This window comes from Erythrolamprus reginae, chromosome 10 (genome assembly GCF_031021105.1).
Source record: "Erythrolamprus reginae isolate rEryReg1 chromosome 10, rEryReg1.hap1, whole genome shotgun sequence".
Lineage (NCBI taxonomy): Eukaryota > Metazoa > Chordata > Lepidosauria > Squamata > Dipsadidae > Erythrolamprus > Erythrolamprus reginae.
The window spans coordinates 30,888,670-30,905,993 of record NC_091959.1 but is presented as its reverse complement, the minus strand read 5'-3'; the positions used below and the strand labels follow the sequence as shown (position 1 = coordinate 30,905,993).

At 44.6% G+C, this 17,324-nt stretch overlaps 1 protein-coding gene across 1 annotated transcript in view; it reads left to right on the top strand.

Moving 5' to 3' along the window:
- The window catches only part of TMEM132C (transmembrane protein 132C), a 161,565-nt gene that overhangs the window by 88,468 nt on the left and 55,773 nt on the right, over positions 1-17,324 (top strand). Inside the window, 1 exon segment of the mRNA XM_070762105.1 lies at positions 8,815-9,004. Within this exon segment, the coding sequence (XP_070618206.1) occupies positions 8,815-9,004 (190 nt within the window).

Here is a 17,324-nt window from a genome sequence, read left to right as displayed (position 1 = left end):
CAAAGCTTCATTTGAGCTAACTGGACTGGGCTGAACTATATTTTGAAGCATGATCCCGAGAACTCCTTACAGGGCCTGAGCTGAAGTAGGGTTTGCACCCCTGATCCGCTGAAAGAATTTTTTTTTAAAAAAATCTCATTTCAATAGAGATTCATTGCCCTCCTTAAAATAGTAGTAGCAATAGCACTTAGACTTATATTACAGAGCTAGCCTCTTGCCCCAAACAATCTGGGTCCTCATTTAACCCACATTGGAAGGAGGGAAGGCTGATCAGGATCGAACTGCTGGCAGTCAGAGGGAGGAAGGAAGGGAGGGAAGGAGGGAAGGAGGGAGGGAGGAAGGAAGGAAAACAACAATAGCAATAGCACTTAGATTTATATACCACTTTGCAGCCTTCTTTATGTGGTTTACCGAGTCAGCCTATCACCCCCTACAATCTGGGTCCACATTTGACCCACTTCGGAAGGATGGAAGGCTGAGTCAACCTTGAGCCAGTGGTGAGATTTGAACTGATGAACTTCAGTCAGCAGAAGCAGCTTGCAGTACTGCACTCTAACCTCTGCACCACCAAGGCTCATTTAAAAAAAATAACTCTACTGGCAGGGGTGTCAAACTTGATTTCACTGAGGGCTGCATCAGGGTTGCGTTTGACCTTGGGGGGCATGGCCAGGAGGTGGGGCCAGCTCGACACAGGGGCACCTGTGATGGCCAAGTGCTAAGGCAGGACTTCCCTCAGACCAGGCGGGGTGTCCTGGTTGTCTTCACTGTTGGTTTGCTCCTTGACGCAACGCACAGCTGCTTCACGCAGGCGCATGCTTGTGAAGTGCTAAAAGACCGGCTTCCGCATGTTCCTCATTTTGTTGGCTATAACAGGGAAGAGATTACGATATTTTTCAGAGTATAAGATGCTCCAGATTATAAAATGCACCTACCTTTTTGGGAGGAGGAAAACAAGGGGGGGAAAGTATGCCTCTGCCCCCCAGCATCTATCCAGTATTCACCTGGCCCATTTGCCACAGCCCATTTACCACCACAGCCCATTTGCCATTGCTGCCATGGCCCGTACTAGAATAGCTGGTTGGCATTGCACCAACATTCCCTGTAACATTCACTGTATGAGACATACCAAACTTTTCACCCACTTTTAGGTGGGGGGGGGTGTCTCTTGTATTCCAAAAAATATGGTCAGTGTTTTTTCCAGTAAGACCGATCTACCAGGGCAACCTGGGATGGAGGATAATGCTTCTGCGAGGAGAGCCTGTGGCTTAGAGATTAATACAGCTACCTAATATAGAAGTAGTCCGGGTTTGAAACGCAGAAGGGCCTGTCTAGCTGACGAGAACTAAATATCTTGAAATGGATCTATATTAGTCTCCCTTTATTTCTTTGTCAAAAAATATAAATTCAACACAACTCCCCTGGTAGTCTCTGACTTGCAATCACAATTGAGAACCAAGTCACTTCTGATTTTACAATCCTTTTTGTCATGCTTGTTAGGTTATGTTGCATGCAACCCAACTTCTTCACTGACTGTCAGCATTCCAAATAGCATCCAAAATTAAATCAGAATCCAAGGCAAAGTATTCCTCAAAGTTCCAATTTATTAGCAGGGCCAGGTAAGTGGATCACAAGCTTCCTAACAGACAGGAAGCAGCATGTGAAGCTAGGAAAAATCACCTCAGATACATGATCAGACTCATTTGAGACAATGATGGATCTGCATATAGACAGGAGGTTGAACAACTAACCTTGAGGTGTGACCGGAACAATCTAGAACTGAACACACTCAAAACCGTAGAAATGGTGGTAGACCTTAGGAGAAACCCTTCCACCCTTCCACCTCTCACAATACTAGACAGCACAGTATCAATACTAGAGACCTTCAAATTTCTAGGTTCTCTCATATCTTAAGACCTAAAATGGTCACCTAACATCAAAAACATCATCAAAAAAGCACAACAAAGAATGTTCTTTCTGCATCAACTCAGGAAGCTCAAACTGCCCAAGGAGCTGCTGATCCAGTTCTACAGAGGAATCATTGAGTCTGTCATCTGCACCTCTATAACTGTCTGGTTTGGTTCTGCAATCCAACAAGACCGACACAGACTTCAGAGGAGAATCAGAACTGCAGGTAAAACAATGGCTGCCAACCTGCCTTCCATTGAGGACCTGTATACTGCACAAGTCAAAAAGAGGGCAGGGAAAATATTTACTGACCCCTTGCATCCTGGACACAAACTGTTTCAACTCCTACCCTCAAAATGTCACTACAGAGCATTGCACACCAAGACAACTAGACACAATAACATTTTTTTCCGAACGCCATCACTCTACTAAACAAATAATTCCCTCAACGATGGCAAACTTTTTACTAAGTCTGCACTTCTATTTCTACTAGGTTTTTCTCATTATTCCTATCATCCTTTCCCTCACACTTAGGACTGTATGACTGTAACTTGTTGCTTGTATCCTAAGATTTTTATTAATATTGATTGTTTCTTCATATGCCTATTTGACCCCTATGACAATCATTAAGTGTTGTAACACATGATTCTTGACAAATGTATATTTTTCTTTTATGTACACTGAGAGCATCTGCACCAAAGACAAATTCCTTGTGTGTCCAATCACACTTGGCCAATAAAGAATTCTATTCTATTCTATTCTATTCTATGTTGATACATCTGTGTAAAACCCGAATCTGAAGCTTCCTGTGTTGGTTGAAAGTTGAAAGTTGAATGTTCCAGTCTTTGTTCCCCACATGGAAGTGGGGCTGGAGTGATTGGTGCTTGTCAGTTTCGGGCCAAAGCCATTTTATGTTTATGTTTATGTTTATTAGATTTGTATGCCGCCCCTCTCCGCACTTTATGCTATTTTAAAACATATTCTTTGCTGTGGGAATTTGGGAGGGGTCATTGCATGAGGGATGTCTCCAGGTAGCCATAACAAATTCTTTCTAGATAGTCAAGGTCATCTTTTGTCTGTGCACTTCTGCACCTGCACGGAAGGAGATGGGAGCTGCTGCCAAGTTGGCAAATGAAGATTGGTTAGTGTGATGGACTTGGGGATGTGTGGACAAGGGCTCAAACTTTCAACTGGGTGGAGAAACCCCTGGGAGTTCAGATTTGGGTTTCTCCCAGATGCACTGACATAGCTCTGCTAATAAATTGGAACTTGTGGAATACTTTGCCTTGGATCCTGATTTCATTTTCAATGCTGTTGGAACCCTGACAGTCAGCTTGCTTCTTGTACACTTCTGCTGCTTCATCCAGGGCTATCATTCATGGCTTTAGCCTGACACTGACTTTTCGTGTTAGAAGCCAGTTGGATCTGGAGGCTAAATGGTGTGATGAATGGCGAAGGGATCCTAATGAAGAGAAGGCTCAGAGGAGACATGAGTATCTTCCAATACTTGAAGGGCTGTCACAGAGAAGACCTATTCTCCAAAGCACTAGAGTGCAGGACAAAAAACAATGGATGGAAGCTTATCAGAGAGAGAGAGATCAGAGATATTCCCATCAGCAAGAACAGAGTGGAATGGCTTGCTTCCAGAAGTTGTGGGTGCTTCATTGCTGGAAGTTTTCAATAAGAGATTAGCCAACCATTTGTCTGGAATAAGGACTCCTGCCTTGGGCAGAGGGGTGGACTAGAAGACCTCTAAAGACTTCAACAGACTCAACCTCAACCCTACCAAGACTAACCGGCTGTCGGTTTTGCCTCCCAAGAACTGTTCCATCTGTCCATCCATAACTCAGCAGGAGGGGATTTTAATCCCCTCAGAGTGGGTCCACAACTTGGGAGCCCTCCTAGATTTTCAGGTGAAATTAGAACATCTTTCGGCAGTGGCAAGGGGGACCTTTGCATAGCTGTGCCTTGTGCACCAGTTGCAGTCCTATTTGGATAGAGTCACTTATGCCCTTAGCTCCTCGAGGCTCAATTACTGCAATGCACTTTACATGGGGCTACCCTTAAAGAGCATACAGAGATTACAGTTAGTCCAGAATGCAGCAGGGTGAGCTGTTGTGGGTGTGCCTCGGTACACCCACATCACACCAACTCTCCGTAAGCTGCACTGGCTTCCAATCAGTCTCTGAACGCAATTTAAGGTTTAAGTTTAAGTTTAAGTTTAATCAGATTTGTATGCCGCCCCTCTCCGCAGACTCGGGGCGGCTCACAGCAATAACAATACAATGTAAAACAAATCTAATATTTAAGTTAATTTAAAAAAAACACCACAAATTAAAACCAATCATACACACTAGCGTACCATGCATAAATTTTATAAGCCTAGGGGGAGGGAACATGTCAATTCCCCCATGCCTGATGACAGAGGTGGGTTTTAAGGAGCTTACGAAAGGCTAGGAGGGTGGGGGCAACTCTGATATCCGGGGGGAGTTGGTTCCAAAGGGTCGGGGCCGCCACAGAGAAGGCTCTTCCTCTGGGTCCTGCCAAATGACATTGTTTAGTTGACGGGACCCGGAGAAGGCCAACTCTGTGGGACCTAACTGGTCGCTGGGATTCGTGCGGCAGAAGGCGGTCCCGGAGATATTCTGGTCCGGTGCCATGAAGGGCTTTATAGGTCATAACCAACACTTTGAATTGTGACCGGAAACTGATCGGCAACCAATGCAGACTGCGGAGTGTTGGTGTGACATGGGCATATTTAGGAAAGCCCATGATAGCTCTCGCAGCTGCATTCTGCACGATCTGAAGTTTCCGAACACTTTTCAAAGGTAGCCCCATGTAGAGAGCATTACAGTAGTCGAGCCTCGAGGTGATGAGGGCATGAGTGACTGTGAGCAGTGACTCCCGGTCCAAATAGGGCCGCAACTGGTGCACCAGGCGAACCTGGGCAAACGCCCCCCTCGCCACAGCTGAAAGATGTTTCTCTAATGTGAGCTGTGGATCGAGGAGGACGCCCAAGTTGCGAACCCTCTCTGAGGGGGTTAGTGACTCCCCCCCCCAGGGTGATGGACGGACAGATGGAATTGTCTTTGGGAGGCAAAACCCACAGCCACTCCGTCTTATCCGGGTTGAGCTTGAGTCTGTTGACACCCATCCAGACCCCAACAGCCTCCAGGCACCGGCACATCACTTCCACTGCTTCACTGACTGGACAAGAGGTGGAGATGTAAAGCTGGGTATCATCTGCATACTGATGATATCTCACCCCATGCCCTTGGATGATCTAACCCAGCGGTTTCATGTAGATATTAAATAGAAGGGGGGAGAGGACCGATCCCTGAGGCATCCCACAAGGGAGTAACCTAGAGGTCGACCTCTGACCCCCCACTAACACCGACTGTGACCGACCAGATTACTTATGGGACTGTCTTCTGCCTCACACTTCCCAGTGTGACAGAATTGGCCTTCCCCAGGTCCCATCGATCAAACAGTGTTAATTGGTGGGACCATAGGGAAGGGCCTTCTCTGTGGCAGCCCCGGCTCTCTGAAACCAACTATCGCCAGAGATCCGCTCGGCCCCCAGCCTCCTGGCTTTCCGGAAGGCCCTAAAAATGGATTTGCTGGCAAGCCTGGGGCCATTGAACTATAGCACCTTGCTTCGGCCTAGTAGGGATGAATGCTTTATAGTGGGTTTTTAATTGTTTTATTGTTGTGTATGGTTTTACTTATGTATGCTACCAGGAGTCCGTTTGGACTTGGGCAGCTTATAAATCCAATTAAATTAATTAATTAAATAAATAAAGTCCCTTTCATATGATCTATGAAAATATCAAGAGATGAAATACTGGAAGACCTCCAAGGTTCCTCCCGACCCTAGGTTTCTATGATTCTATGAAAATATCAAGAGTTGCAATGGAGGATGGCTTATGTCTGAAGCTCTCCAAGGTACTGAAGCAGCTTTTGCTCATCTACAAATGAGAAATCTGCTAGGTGCACATGGTGTGCCCTCTGTCCCCTATGTTCATGCATGCAGTGTCGCAACATGTGCAAAAAGGGTAGGGCTTCCATTGTAATGCTGCAGTTTTGTCCCTTCTTGTTCCTTATTATCCAACTTGGGGAAGCTGCATTGTCTTCTCAGAAGTCTTTTGTGATTTTTTAATTTTTAAAAAAAATTAATTTTTTGTCAAGCATATATTAAGATTACAGTAAAAGTATAAACATGAGGTAGTTTTGAGTAACTCTGCCCATAACTGTTGGGTTGGCAATATATTGACTGCAGGTGTTGCAGACTGCAATAAGAGGGAGCTAGAGTTTATAGCTTATTTCTCTGAGTCACCCTCTCTGTTTCTCTTTGTCTGGCTACTCACTGTTAATGGCTACTCACTGTTACATATTCTCTGCTTTTTCTCTGCAATCTCTCTGTATTGTAGTCATGTATTACAGCTAAAATATGTTTAGGCTTGATATCTTTGTTTGCTGATTATGACAAAGACAACTGGTAAGAAAGACTATGTACTTGGTAATACAGTATTTGGATTGTTATTCTGACTTATTATGTGTATGACTTTAGACTGTTTATTGGAATATGTTATTTTTCAACCTTAATTCGAGTTAGTATATCTGTGTGTGGCTGAGTAGTTATTCACAACTAATCTCAATCTAAACATTTCTTTGTGTGCACAACCTTGGTAAACAAGGATTACTCTGCTCATACATTAAGAGGGACATTAGGACAGGCAGAGTAGGCATGCTGGTGCACTTATGTATGCCCCTTTTAGACCTCTAAGAAACAGGGTGAGGTCCACACTAGATAGTCTGAGGTTAAAGTTTTGGGGATTTGGGGAAGAAACCACAGAATCAGGTAATGTATTCCAGGCATTGACCACTCTGTTGCTGAAGTTGTATTTTCTGCCATCAGGTTTGGTTTACCTTAAGCTTGAATCTATTGTGTGCTCATGAATTATTGCAGTTGAAGCTGAAGTAGTCATATATCATAACCTCCCCCCCCCCCATTTTTCCAATTTATTTATTTTATTTATTTATTCAACTTCTATGCTGCCCAATCCTCAAGGACTCGGCAGCTTACAACAACAGTACGAATACAATAAATAGATACAAAACAGTAAAAGAAGACGAAACATTATCTAAGGCTAAAATATTAACAAACTAAAACCCCTTTAAAAAGTTATTATAAGAAATGGCGGTCATACTCATATACCTACACACCATTCATACAATTGGCATACATACCAACAAACATTTTTAACAGTACTATGTCATATGTCTTATATGATCATTTACATTTACATATGTCTTTTATTTCCAATGTGAGCTTATACATCTCTGCACATTCCAGTATCTTATGTATAATAACGTTCTAAAGGCTACCTTGACCTGACACAGTGAGCTAGCTTAAGGCATAAGCCTATGGGAGGAAAATTCCGCTTCATTAGACTTCTAATTTGTTTTTTTAGTTGGCAGGTTTCCTATTGACACAGAGAAATAAGGGGGAAATGTATAAATAGTATCTCTTTTTAAAGAAGCGAGTCCTCTTTCCCCACATCTTCTCATAAAGAGAATGTCTCTCTTAATTGTACCCATTTCCTGCAACTTTAAAGCCCTTAAAAGTGATGCTTTTCTCAGGATCTTTTGTTTTCCACATTCTTAGCCGGAGAATGGCACATCAGGTGAATACTAAAAAGCGAGGCAGTTTCTCAAAGGAAGAACGAAAGAGATGGCATCGGAGTTAGGTTAGCTTCCATCAGAAAAACACCACCGAGCTCCTTTTGTAATCGTTTTGGGCCAACGGATTTAAGGAGATTTGAAGAGAGTGAGAAGAAACATCCAAAGGCTCCAAAGCCAAAAGGTTGAAGGAATTGATGCCATCTTTCCTTTTAAGCAGAGGAGGGGAGCAAAATTGTCCAGTGGCACCCTTTTTTACACAGTGTTTGAACTCTTCTGTGTAAGCTGCATTGAGAAAAAATTAACATTTAGCTGACTGGTGGTGACAAGAGAGGTGGTTTGAACTGGGGCAGGGAGACCTGGATATTTTGATGACTGGTATCCCATCTGCCTTTGATGCTTTTTTGGTGCTTTTTTTTCCAGGAGGCAACTGGACTTCTTTTTTCTTTTGCGGATGTTTCACTGCACATCCATATGTACAGGACTGCCTTCTGCCATGTACCTCCTGTTGTGAGTGGTCTACGTCTGGATCAGCTGGTCATGGATTTCGAGGACCAGGATATGGATGTGTATTAGTATCCTAGGCTCGTGTTCTTGGCACCCGAGTCTGAGAGTGAGAGTGAGGGGGAGTTTGAGACTGAGGACCCATCAAAGATTGTAACACCCCCAGTTATGGTATTGGACTGCATTGGCTGCCTATCAGCTTCTGAACACAATTCAAAGTGTTGATTATGACCTATAAAGCCCTACACGGCATCGGACCAGATTACTTTCAGGACCACCTTCTGCCACATGAATCCCAGTGACTGGTCAGGTCCCACAAAGTCAGCCTTCTCTAGGTCCCATCAACTAGACAATGTCACTTGGCAGGCCTAGGGGAAGAGCCTTCTCTGTGGGGGCTCTGGCCCTCTTGAATCAGCTCCCCCCAGAGATTCGTACTGCCCCCACCCTCCTCGACTTCCGCAAGAGTCTGAAGACACACTTGCGCTGACAGGCATGGGGACATTAGTCATCAGTCCCTGCCTATGAATGGAATGTATGTTAAATAGTCATTTTATTTGCTTAAAGACAAATGTTATTTTTGATTTTTTATTATCCTATTCTTTTTTTTCCAATTGTCCATTTGTGGTATATTGTTATTTTGCTGGTTGTCTAGATCTTATTTTTAAATCATTCTTTGCCATCCTGCCCAGTCTAATGCCTGTTCTCTGTTTCTTTATCATCCAGAAGCAACAACAATAACATGTTCAGCGAAGTTGTGCGACTGAATTTTGAAATTGCCAGTTTCAGCAGCCTTTCGGGAACCCAGCCAATATCCTGGCAAGTGGAATATCCTCAGAAGAAGATGACAGAGATGGCCCTTTCTGAAATTTTCATTTGCCAAAAGGATCTAGTGGGAATTGTCCCACTAGCAATGGTAAGAGATCCTGAGTTGATATTCCTAAAAGATTTCCGAAAGATCTGCTGTGCTCTTGTATTGCTTTCAGGGAAACTTTGAAATTTCTTTAAAAAATAATATGTCTACCCTCCAAGATGTTTGAAGAGCATTGTCTTCCTAACATTTTAGTAAAGATAGATTGAAGAATGGTTTATTAGCTGGTGATCACTCAAGACCAATATTTCAGTAGACTGGAGATTTGCTGAAGTCCATCATTCTAAACATGACACCATATTGAATGCAGCTATTCAACCCACAGATGGCTTTGATATTTTGAAATAGCAATGCCACGTAATATGGAGTTGGTGAGTTGATCCCTAATGTTGAGCATTAGTTCAGTCACTATGGACTTTAGTTTGGCAAGATTCTGTCTATCAGTGAGCAGCAATAAAGGAAACTGTCTAGAACAGTGGTTCTCAACCTGAGGGTCAGGACCCCATTGGGGATCGAATGACCATTTCATGGGGGTCACCTAAGACCAAGAGAAAAGACAAAATTCCCATGATGTTAGGAACTGAAGCTTCTATTCTGGTGCCTTGGAACATATTTTTACAATCTGACCTATCAGGCGTTTACAGGGAGGTGTCCCTCTGACCTTCCTGCCAGTCAGCTTAGAGCTCTGTTGGGAGAATTGGTGCTAGACCTATGATTGGGGGTCACCACAACATGAGGAAGTGTATTAAGGGGTCGCGGCATTAGAAAGGTTGAGAACCACTGGTCTAGAAGAACCTCAACATATCTTTCTTGGTTTGGGAGCCTGATAATACAACATTTTGGTGTGTTGTAAGACCAACCATGGATTTTATCCATTGTGTGAAATTGTGTCTTCATGTTACTCCGTAGCGTGATTAGTCTGAGTATTCTGTGATTGTATGAAACCAACAATTATGTTCCGTTAAATCCAGTTGAAATGTATGAACTTCCATGGCTAAGGATAGACTCATAACTGGTTCTCACTGGTCCATCTCTAACCGTTCAGCATTATGCACTTCAGTTCTCCTATAAAAATTGTCTTCTCCAACCCACTGTGAACCAGATGAGCCAACAGATTTGTCCTTATGATGATACACTCTGAAAATGAGAACAAGTGAAAGCCATATGGTCAAATATTGGCAAGTATGATTCTTGGGGGCAATACTGACAGAAAGAGAAGAGCTATGATACACACCCACACAAATGTCTATGTAACACTCCAAATACTTTTGGCTCAACCCTAGTCAAAGAAAGCAAGTGAGGCCAGTTCTACAGAGTTGATGCTAATCAGAAGTCAATAATACGTCCTTCATCTGGGGAACATTAAAAGGATTTTAGTGATGCTTGGCCAATAAATTATAAATAGACCTGAAACTATTACCGGGATGTTTCCTAAAAATATACCTTGAATTGCTTTCTTAGATGTGTGTATGTCTGTTCTCTGCCAAGCCGTATCACCAAGGTTGGCACAGCCTGTAAGGCAACCTGCTAATAGCATCAAGGTGAATAAAGGAGCCAATGCGTAGAATTTTCTTTAAAAAAAAAATAAAGTAAAATAAAATACTGGCAGGATCAGAGAAGGTAAAAGAACATTCACTCTTCTTTTCTTCTGCTAACTCTGCAGCTCCAGCCAGTCCCTTATTTTGCTGTCATTATTTTTTAATTTCTTCTCCATTTGTGCGTTAATCTCCCACCGAGCTGATTACCTGACAATTCCCTGGCTTGGAATTTCAGGGTGAGAAAAACAGGAACTTCAAAGGAAAAAAAGTTTGAGGCTGCCAACTGCTGATATACAGTATGAGTTTGGAAGCTTTGTTTTTTTCAAAGGGAAAGCAAATTCATTCCAATTCGGTACAGGGGTGCAGGGAGGGGAATCAAGGAATGGTTTGGGGATTATAATGAAGGTGATGATAGTTGCTCATATAGTCAGTCAAATATTCTGATTGGATTTGGCATTCTTGTCCACCTATCGAGTCCTTTCCAGATGCATGGGACAGGCAGATAAAATATAAAATAACAGATACATAGTTATTAATTATGCATTAAAATATAAATATAAATTAAAATATGAAATAATTAATACATAGTTAATGGAGCATCTTAACTTTCTTCGTTTAAACAATCATAGCTTCCTCCCTCCAACATGTAAACTAATTATGTTTATGTTTATTTAGATTTGTATGCCGCCCCTTTCCGCAGACTCGGGGCGGCTCACAACAAAGTGAAAAACAATTTACAACAAATCTAAATTTCTACTAAAAACATTTAAAGAAACCCCATTTTCTAAACACACATACATACACACATACCATTTATAAATTGTATATGCCCGGGGGAGATGTCTTAGTTCCCCCATGCCTGATGACACAGGTGGGTCTTAAGGAGCTTACGAAAGGCAAGGAGAGTAGGGGCAGTTCTAATCTCCGGGGGGAGTTGGTTCCAGAGGGCCGGTGCCGCCACAGAGAAGGCTCTTCCCCTGGGGCCCGCCAACCGACATTGTTTAGTTGACGGGACCCGGAGAAAGCCCACTTTAATTAGCATTAAAAGATATTTAAATTATAGAAATAAAAATGATCAGTTGATCCCCCCCCCCAAAAAAAAAGCCAAGTTGAAAAGACTACTTTATCTGCAGATTGGAGAATGCCAGAAAATCCCTTGGATATCTGATAGTCCAAAACATTTGGGTTGGTGGATGGGTGATTTGTCTTTCTGGACAAGATAATGGCAAATCAGCTCCATGCTATTGTCAAGGAGATTAAATGGACATGTCTTTGAGGCAAGGGGAAAACATAATAATAATAATAATAATAATAATAATAATAATAATAATAATAATAATAATAATAATAATAATAATATGTTCTGCCAGCTCCTGGCACGAGCCTTCAATTAAATGTAAAAGTAGCAAAAACAGACACACACACAGGACAAGGCAACGATACCGGAGCAGTCTATCCACAAATGTCCAGGGAGAATTGGGCACCATCTCCCGCACCCACTGTGCCACAAACCCATCCCCCTGCTGCATCTCACGGATACGCCTCTGCAAGTTGACGGGGTCATGGGTAGCAGCCAATGTTTCCACAGGCAGGACCGTTTGTAATGGGGCCTGTTCTTTTGGATGCAAAAGCATCCGCTCTGGGGTTCTGGAAACTTGGCATGTATCGGAACCTTGCGAAGAAGAACGACCAACATATCTGTTGTTGGTTCAACTGTTTGCAGATACTCCAGATTCTTGTGGTCTGTCCGGATGTCTACCTGTTGCCGAGCGCCCTCGAGATGATGTCTCCACGTCTTGACCGCCGACTTGACCGCCAACAGTTCTTTTTCCCAGATAGTGTAATTCAAGGATGTGAGTTTTCTGAAGTGGTATGCGCATGGAAACAGGGTGCCATCTTCGGGATGGGCCTGTAGAAGCACAGCACCGACAGCAACATCAGAGGCATTGGTCTCCACGACAAATGGCCAACGTGGATCTGGATGCTGCAGCAAGGGCTCTTTCATAAAAGTGTCCCTGAGAGCCACAAAGGCCCGCTGCTCCTCCTCACCCCATTGAAACGTTACGTGTTTCTGCAACAAGCGGGTGAGAGGTGCGGTCAGCTGGGCAAACCCTGGGATGATCGTGCGATAGTAGTTCGCAAACCCCAACAACCTCTGCACATTTTTTACTCTCCATGGAGGTTGCTAGGTCGTGAGCGCCAACACCTTGCCCGGGTCCATGTATATGCCCCCTGGAGAAATGACATGTCCTAAAAATTTGATGGTGGTCTGCAAAAACTGACACTACTCCAGCTTAGCATATAAATACTGCTCTCGCAAATGGTGCAGCACCTGGCGCAAATGTCCCACATGACTGGACTGTGATGAAGAGTACACGAGAATGTCATCCAGATAAATGACCACAAAATGGTCTAACATATCCCTGAACACATCATTCATCAAATGCTGGAAAAACGCCGGGGCATTGGTGAGGCTGAAGGGCATCACGGTATACTCAAAATGCACGTATTGGGTGCCAAACGCTGTTTTCCACTCATCCCCCAGCCGTATACGCACCAAATTATATGTGCTGTGTAGATCTATCTTGGAAAAAACAGTGGCAGCTCGTAAACGTTCCATTAATTCCGGAATCAGTGGCAAAGGATACCGGTTGTGCATTGTGATAGCGTTCAGATGCCGGTAGTCACAGCACAGACGTAAGTCCCCAGTCTTTTTCTTGACAAACAGGACAGACACTGTTAAAGGTAAGGTCGAGGGCCTGATGAACCCTTTGGCCAGATTTTTGTCTATGAAGTCCTTGAGGGCCACTAATTTGGGTTCAGACATAGAATATAAGCGACCAGATGGAAGCTTTGCATCGGGAAACAGTTCTATAGCACAATTATAGGTTCGATGCAGCGGCAGCCGATCCATCTCTTTCTCATTAAACACGTCCATGAAGTCGGTGAGGCACTCAGGTAACACTTCCGCGGAGATTATGGGCCCTTGCGATGCACAAACATGACGATGATGGTCCACACACTGTAGACTGGAAAATGTGATGATGTTCCGCGACCACACCACATGAGGATTATGTGCCCGTAACCATGACAACCCCAAAACAATAGGGAAATGGACGTTCCACGTGACGTAAAATTGAAGAGCCTCTTCATGAGTCCCAATGCTTATCCGCACTGGCAAGGTCTGAAATCGGATGGGCCCAGACAACAACACCCGCCCAACTATCGTTTCTACAGTCAACGGGGGGTTCACAGTACACAAGGGCAACAAATGTCTCTGTGCGAATGCCTCATCCAGGAAATTTGTGGTGGCCCCCAAATCCACGAGGGCAAGAGCTGAAATAAATTGAGTACAATGATCCACAAGGAGTTGGACATTAATCGTGAGATGACGGTACATTCTGGAGTCATTAGCCAAAGAATCCTGGGCAGATGTAATGCCAGCCCGACCTAGCATTGCCACCAAGCTGGGCTGTCCTCGTTTCCTGACTGCACAGCCGGCGGAGAAACCAGGGGCATGGGAACTGCCATCGGGGAATCGGGGAATATGGTGGAAACACTGCTGCAGACTCTGGAAGCTGTCCTGCAGGAGTTGGGGTGGCAGCAGTCGGACCGGGAGATATCGAGACAGCAGCAGCAACTGTGCTCTGCCGTTTGCAAGAACAGGCATTCGCAAAATGACCTGCTCCCCCGAAATAATAGCACAGGCCTGATGCACATCGATGCGCCCTCTCCTCCCATGTCAGACGGGATTGAACGAAGCTCACATCCATGGGCTCCCCTGCAGGGGCACGATCCACCATGCTTGGAGGCAGGGCTGGCATGAAGCGATGGGGTACAGGAACCCCCCACCATGGAGCAGGCACAGGCATGATGCCAGAAATGTGGGGGGGAGGACCGCCCAGCCCAGAGCACCTCTCAAGCCAGCAGCCAAGCCTCAATGGCCAAGCAGTGCTGCTCCAGCTCATACAAGGTGCCCAGCAAGGCCTCATGCACCAGCTCATCTTACATTGTTTCTGACAAGCCGTCCTGGAATGCCTCCATCAAGGCGGCCTCATTCCACTGCACCTGTCCAATTAAACTGCGAAAGTCACTTAGATATTCTGCTAATGGGCGTGAGCCTTGTTTCAACTGCTTCAACACCCTCATGGCTGTCTGCTCCTGTTCTGGATCCGAAAACTGCCGTCGCAACTGGGCGCAAAAAGCGGTATAATCCTGCAGTATCAGATCATCTCTGTCCAGCAATGGAGACACCCAGGAGGCAGCGGGGCCGGCCAATAAGCTGCAGAGGAATGCCACCTTCTCCACATCCCTTGGAAAATGAGGCAAAAAAATGATAATAAACAACTGCACCTGGCTGAGGAACACTGCAAACATTCGTTGATCACCCCAAAACTTTTCAGGCATGGCCACGAAGCATTTCCTCCTTGGTAGGGGCTGTGGAGAGGAGCTGCTGGTTGAACCTGTGGAATGGCAAGCTGCTGAGATAATATTTCCACCTGGTTCTGCAACTGGAGCACCGTCTGTGTTAAAGCTTGCATTTCCATCATCAATGCATCAAACACTGCCTCTGCCTGCATTTCCTCCATACCAGCAGCCATGGTTAGACAAGGGCCAAAAAAATAGAAGCAGACAGGAACAAAAACACCCCAAACTGGAACAGTGTGTGTCTGAAGGGGTGGAAGATTATTCTGTTCTGCCAGCTCTTGGCACAAGCCTTCAGTTAAATGTAAAAGTAGCAAAAACAGAGACACACACAGGACAAGGCAACAATAGTTTCTTTATCCAAAGAAAAATAGAAGAAAAACCCTCTTTTGAATTTAAAGGACTCACTTGTAAAAACAAACAAACTTGAATGTCGTGAAATAACAAAAATAATAAACTCAAGTCAATTAACCAGTATCAGTGAATTCGTCACCGCTACTCCTCTTCAGACGTTCTAAACTCACTATAATTTATGATCAGAGTCTTGAAATCCAAACACAAGGTCCTGGGAAAATCCGGAACGGCAATGCAAACTCCACAAGCACGATCAGATAATCTTCCACACTGCGAGGCTGGCACGCTGCCCATTTAACAGCAGCCCTGATTGCTTGAACCCCACCCAACCACAGGTGGATTCTATTATCTCCTGTAATATCTGCAAAGCTGTTCTCTTCTATGCATAGCTCTACGCATACATGGGTCTATCACAGCTTCCTCATCAGAGTCTATCGAAGATAAGGAAGATGATAACTGGCTTTTTCCTGGGCTGTCTGCCAAACCCCCCTCTGATGGTCCCATCACACAATCACTCCCTTCTTCAGATGGGATAAGACGGAGTGGCTGTGGGTTTTGCCTCCCAAGGACAATCCCATCTGTCCGTCCATTACCCTGGGGGGGGAATTATTGACCCCCTCAGAGAGGGTCCGCAACTTGGGCATCCTCCTCGATCCACAGCTCACATTAGAGAACCATCTTTCAGCTGTGGAGAGGGGGGGCGTTTGCCCAGGTTCGCCTGGTGCACCAGTTGCGGCCCTATCTGGACCGGGACTCATTGCTCACAGTCACTCATGCCCTCATCACCTCGAGGTTCGACTACTGTAATGCTCTCTACATGGGGCTACCTTTGAAAAGTGTTCGGAAACTTCAGATCGTGCAGAATGCAGCTAAGAGAGCAGTCATGGGCTTATCCAGGTATGCCCATGTTTCACCATCACTCCGCAGTCTGCATTGGCTGCCGATCAGTTTCCGGTCACAATTCAAAGTGTTGGTTATGACCTTTAAAGCCCTTCATGGCATCGGACCAGAATATCTCCGAGACCGCCTTCTGCCGCACGAATCCCAGCGACCGATTAGGTCCCACAGAGTGGGCCTCCTCCGGGTCCCGTCAACTAAACAATGTCGGTTGGCGGGCCCCAGGGGGAGAGCCTTCTCTGTGGCGGCACCGACTCTCTGGAACCAACTCCCCCCGGAGATCAGAACTGCCCCTACTCTTCCTGCCTTCCGTAAACTCCTCAAAACCCACCTTTGCCATCAGGCATGGGGAAACTAAACATCTCCCCCTGGGCACGTTGAATTTATACATGGTATGCTTGTGTGTGTGTATGTTAGTATAGGGTTTTTTTAAAATTTTTAAATATTTTAATTAATTGGATTATGTATTGGATTGTTTTTCACTTGTTGTGAGCCGCCCCGAGTCTTCGGAGAGGGGCGGCATACAAATCCAAATAATAAATAAAATAATAAATAAAATGATAATTCACTTCCCGAAGCTGTGGGCAGCAAAACAGGCCTGTGACATTTGGATGTTTCACCCACATCCACCCCCACAGTCCTTGGGGCAGGAGCTGGCCCAACGACAACAACAATAACAACAACAATAACAATAACAACAGGAGATTTTGTGCTACATCCCCTCTCCCCCCCCCCAAAAAATGCTAGATGACGGCCAACCATGAAAACAAGCCAGGCAGAGAATGCATCAAAATGACAACATGAAAGTGACAGCTTTGCTGAGAGGCATCCATATTTATTTATTTACATGTGGAAGATTATTTATGATGTGAGAGGGGAAAGGAGAATTCAGTGTGCCAAAGTTGTGATTTGTAAAACAGAAAGACTTGTGTAATTTGTCACACTGAGTCTTTATTTAACTCCTTTCCCCTTTAAGCCTTTTTTCCTCCTTAGCGAGTGGAATTTTAAGGTTTGCCGTGTTTTATTCCTGATTCTTTTTCAGAGCTCGTAACTGCATTAACCTGGCTTTTCAACAGCCTGAGCCTGTTTGAACAGGGACAGGACCTAATTGGGAAATCCAGGTCTGTTTTTGTTCACTTCGGCTCGCCTTC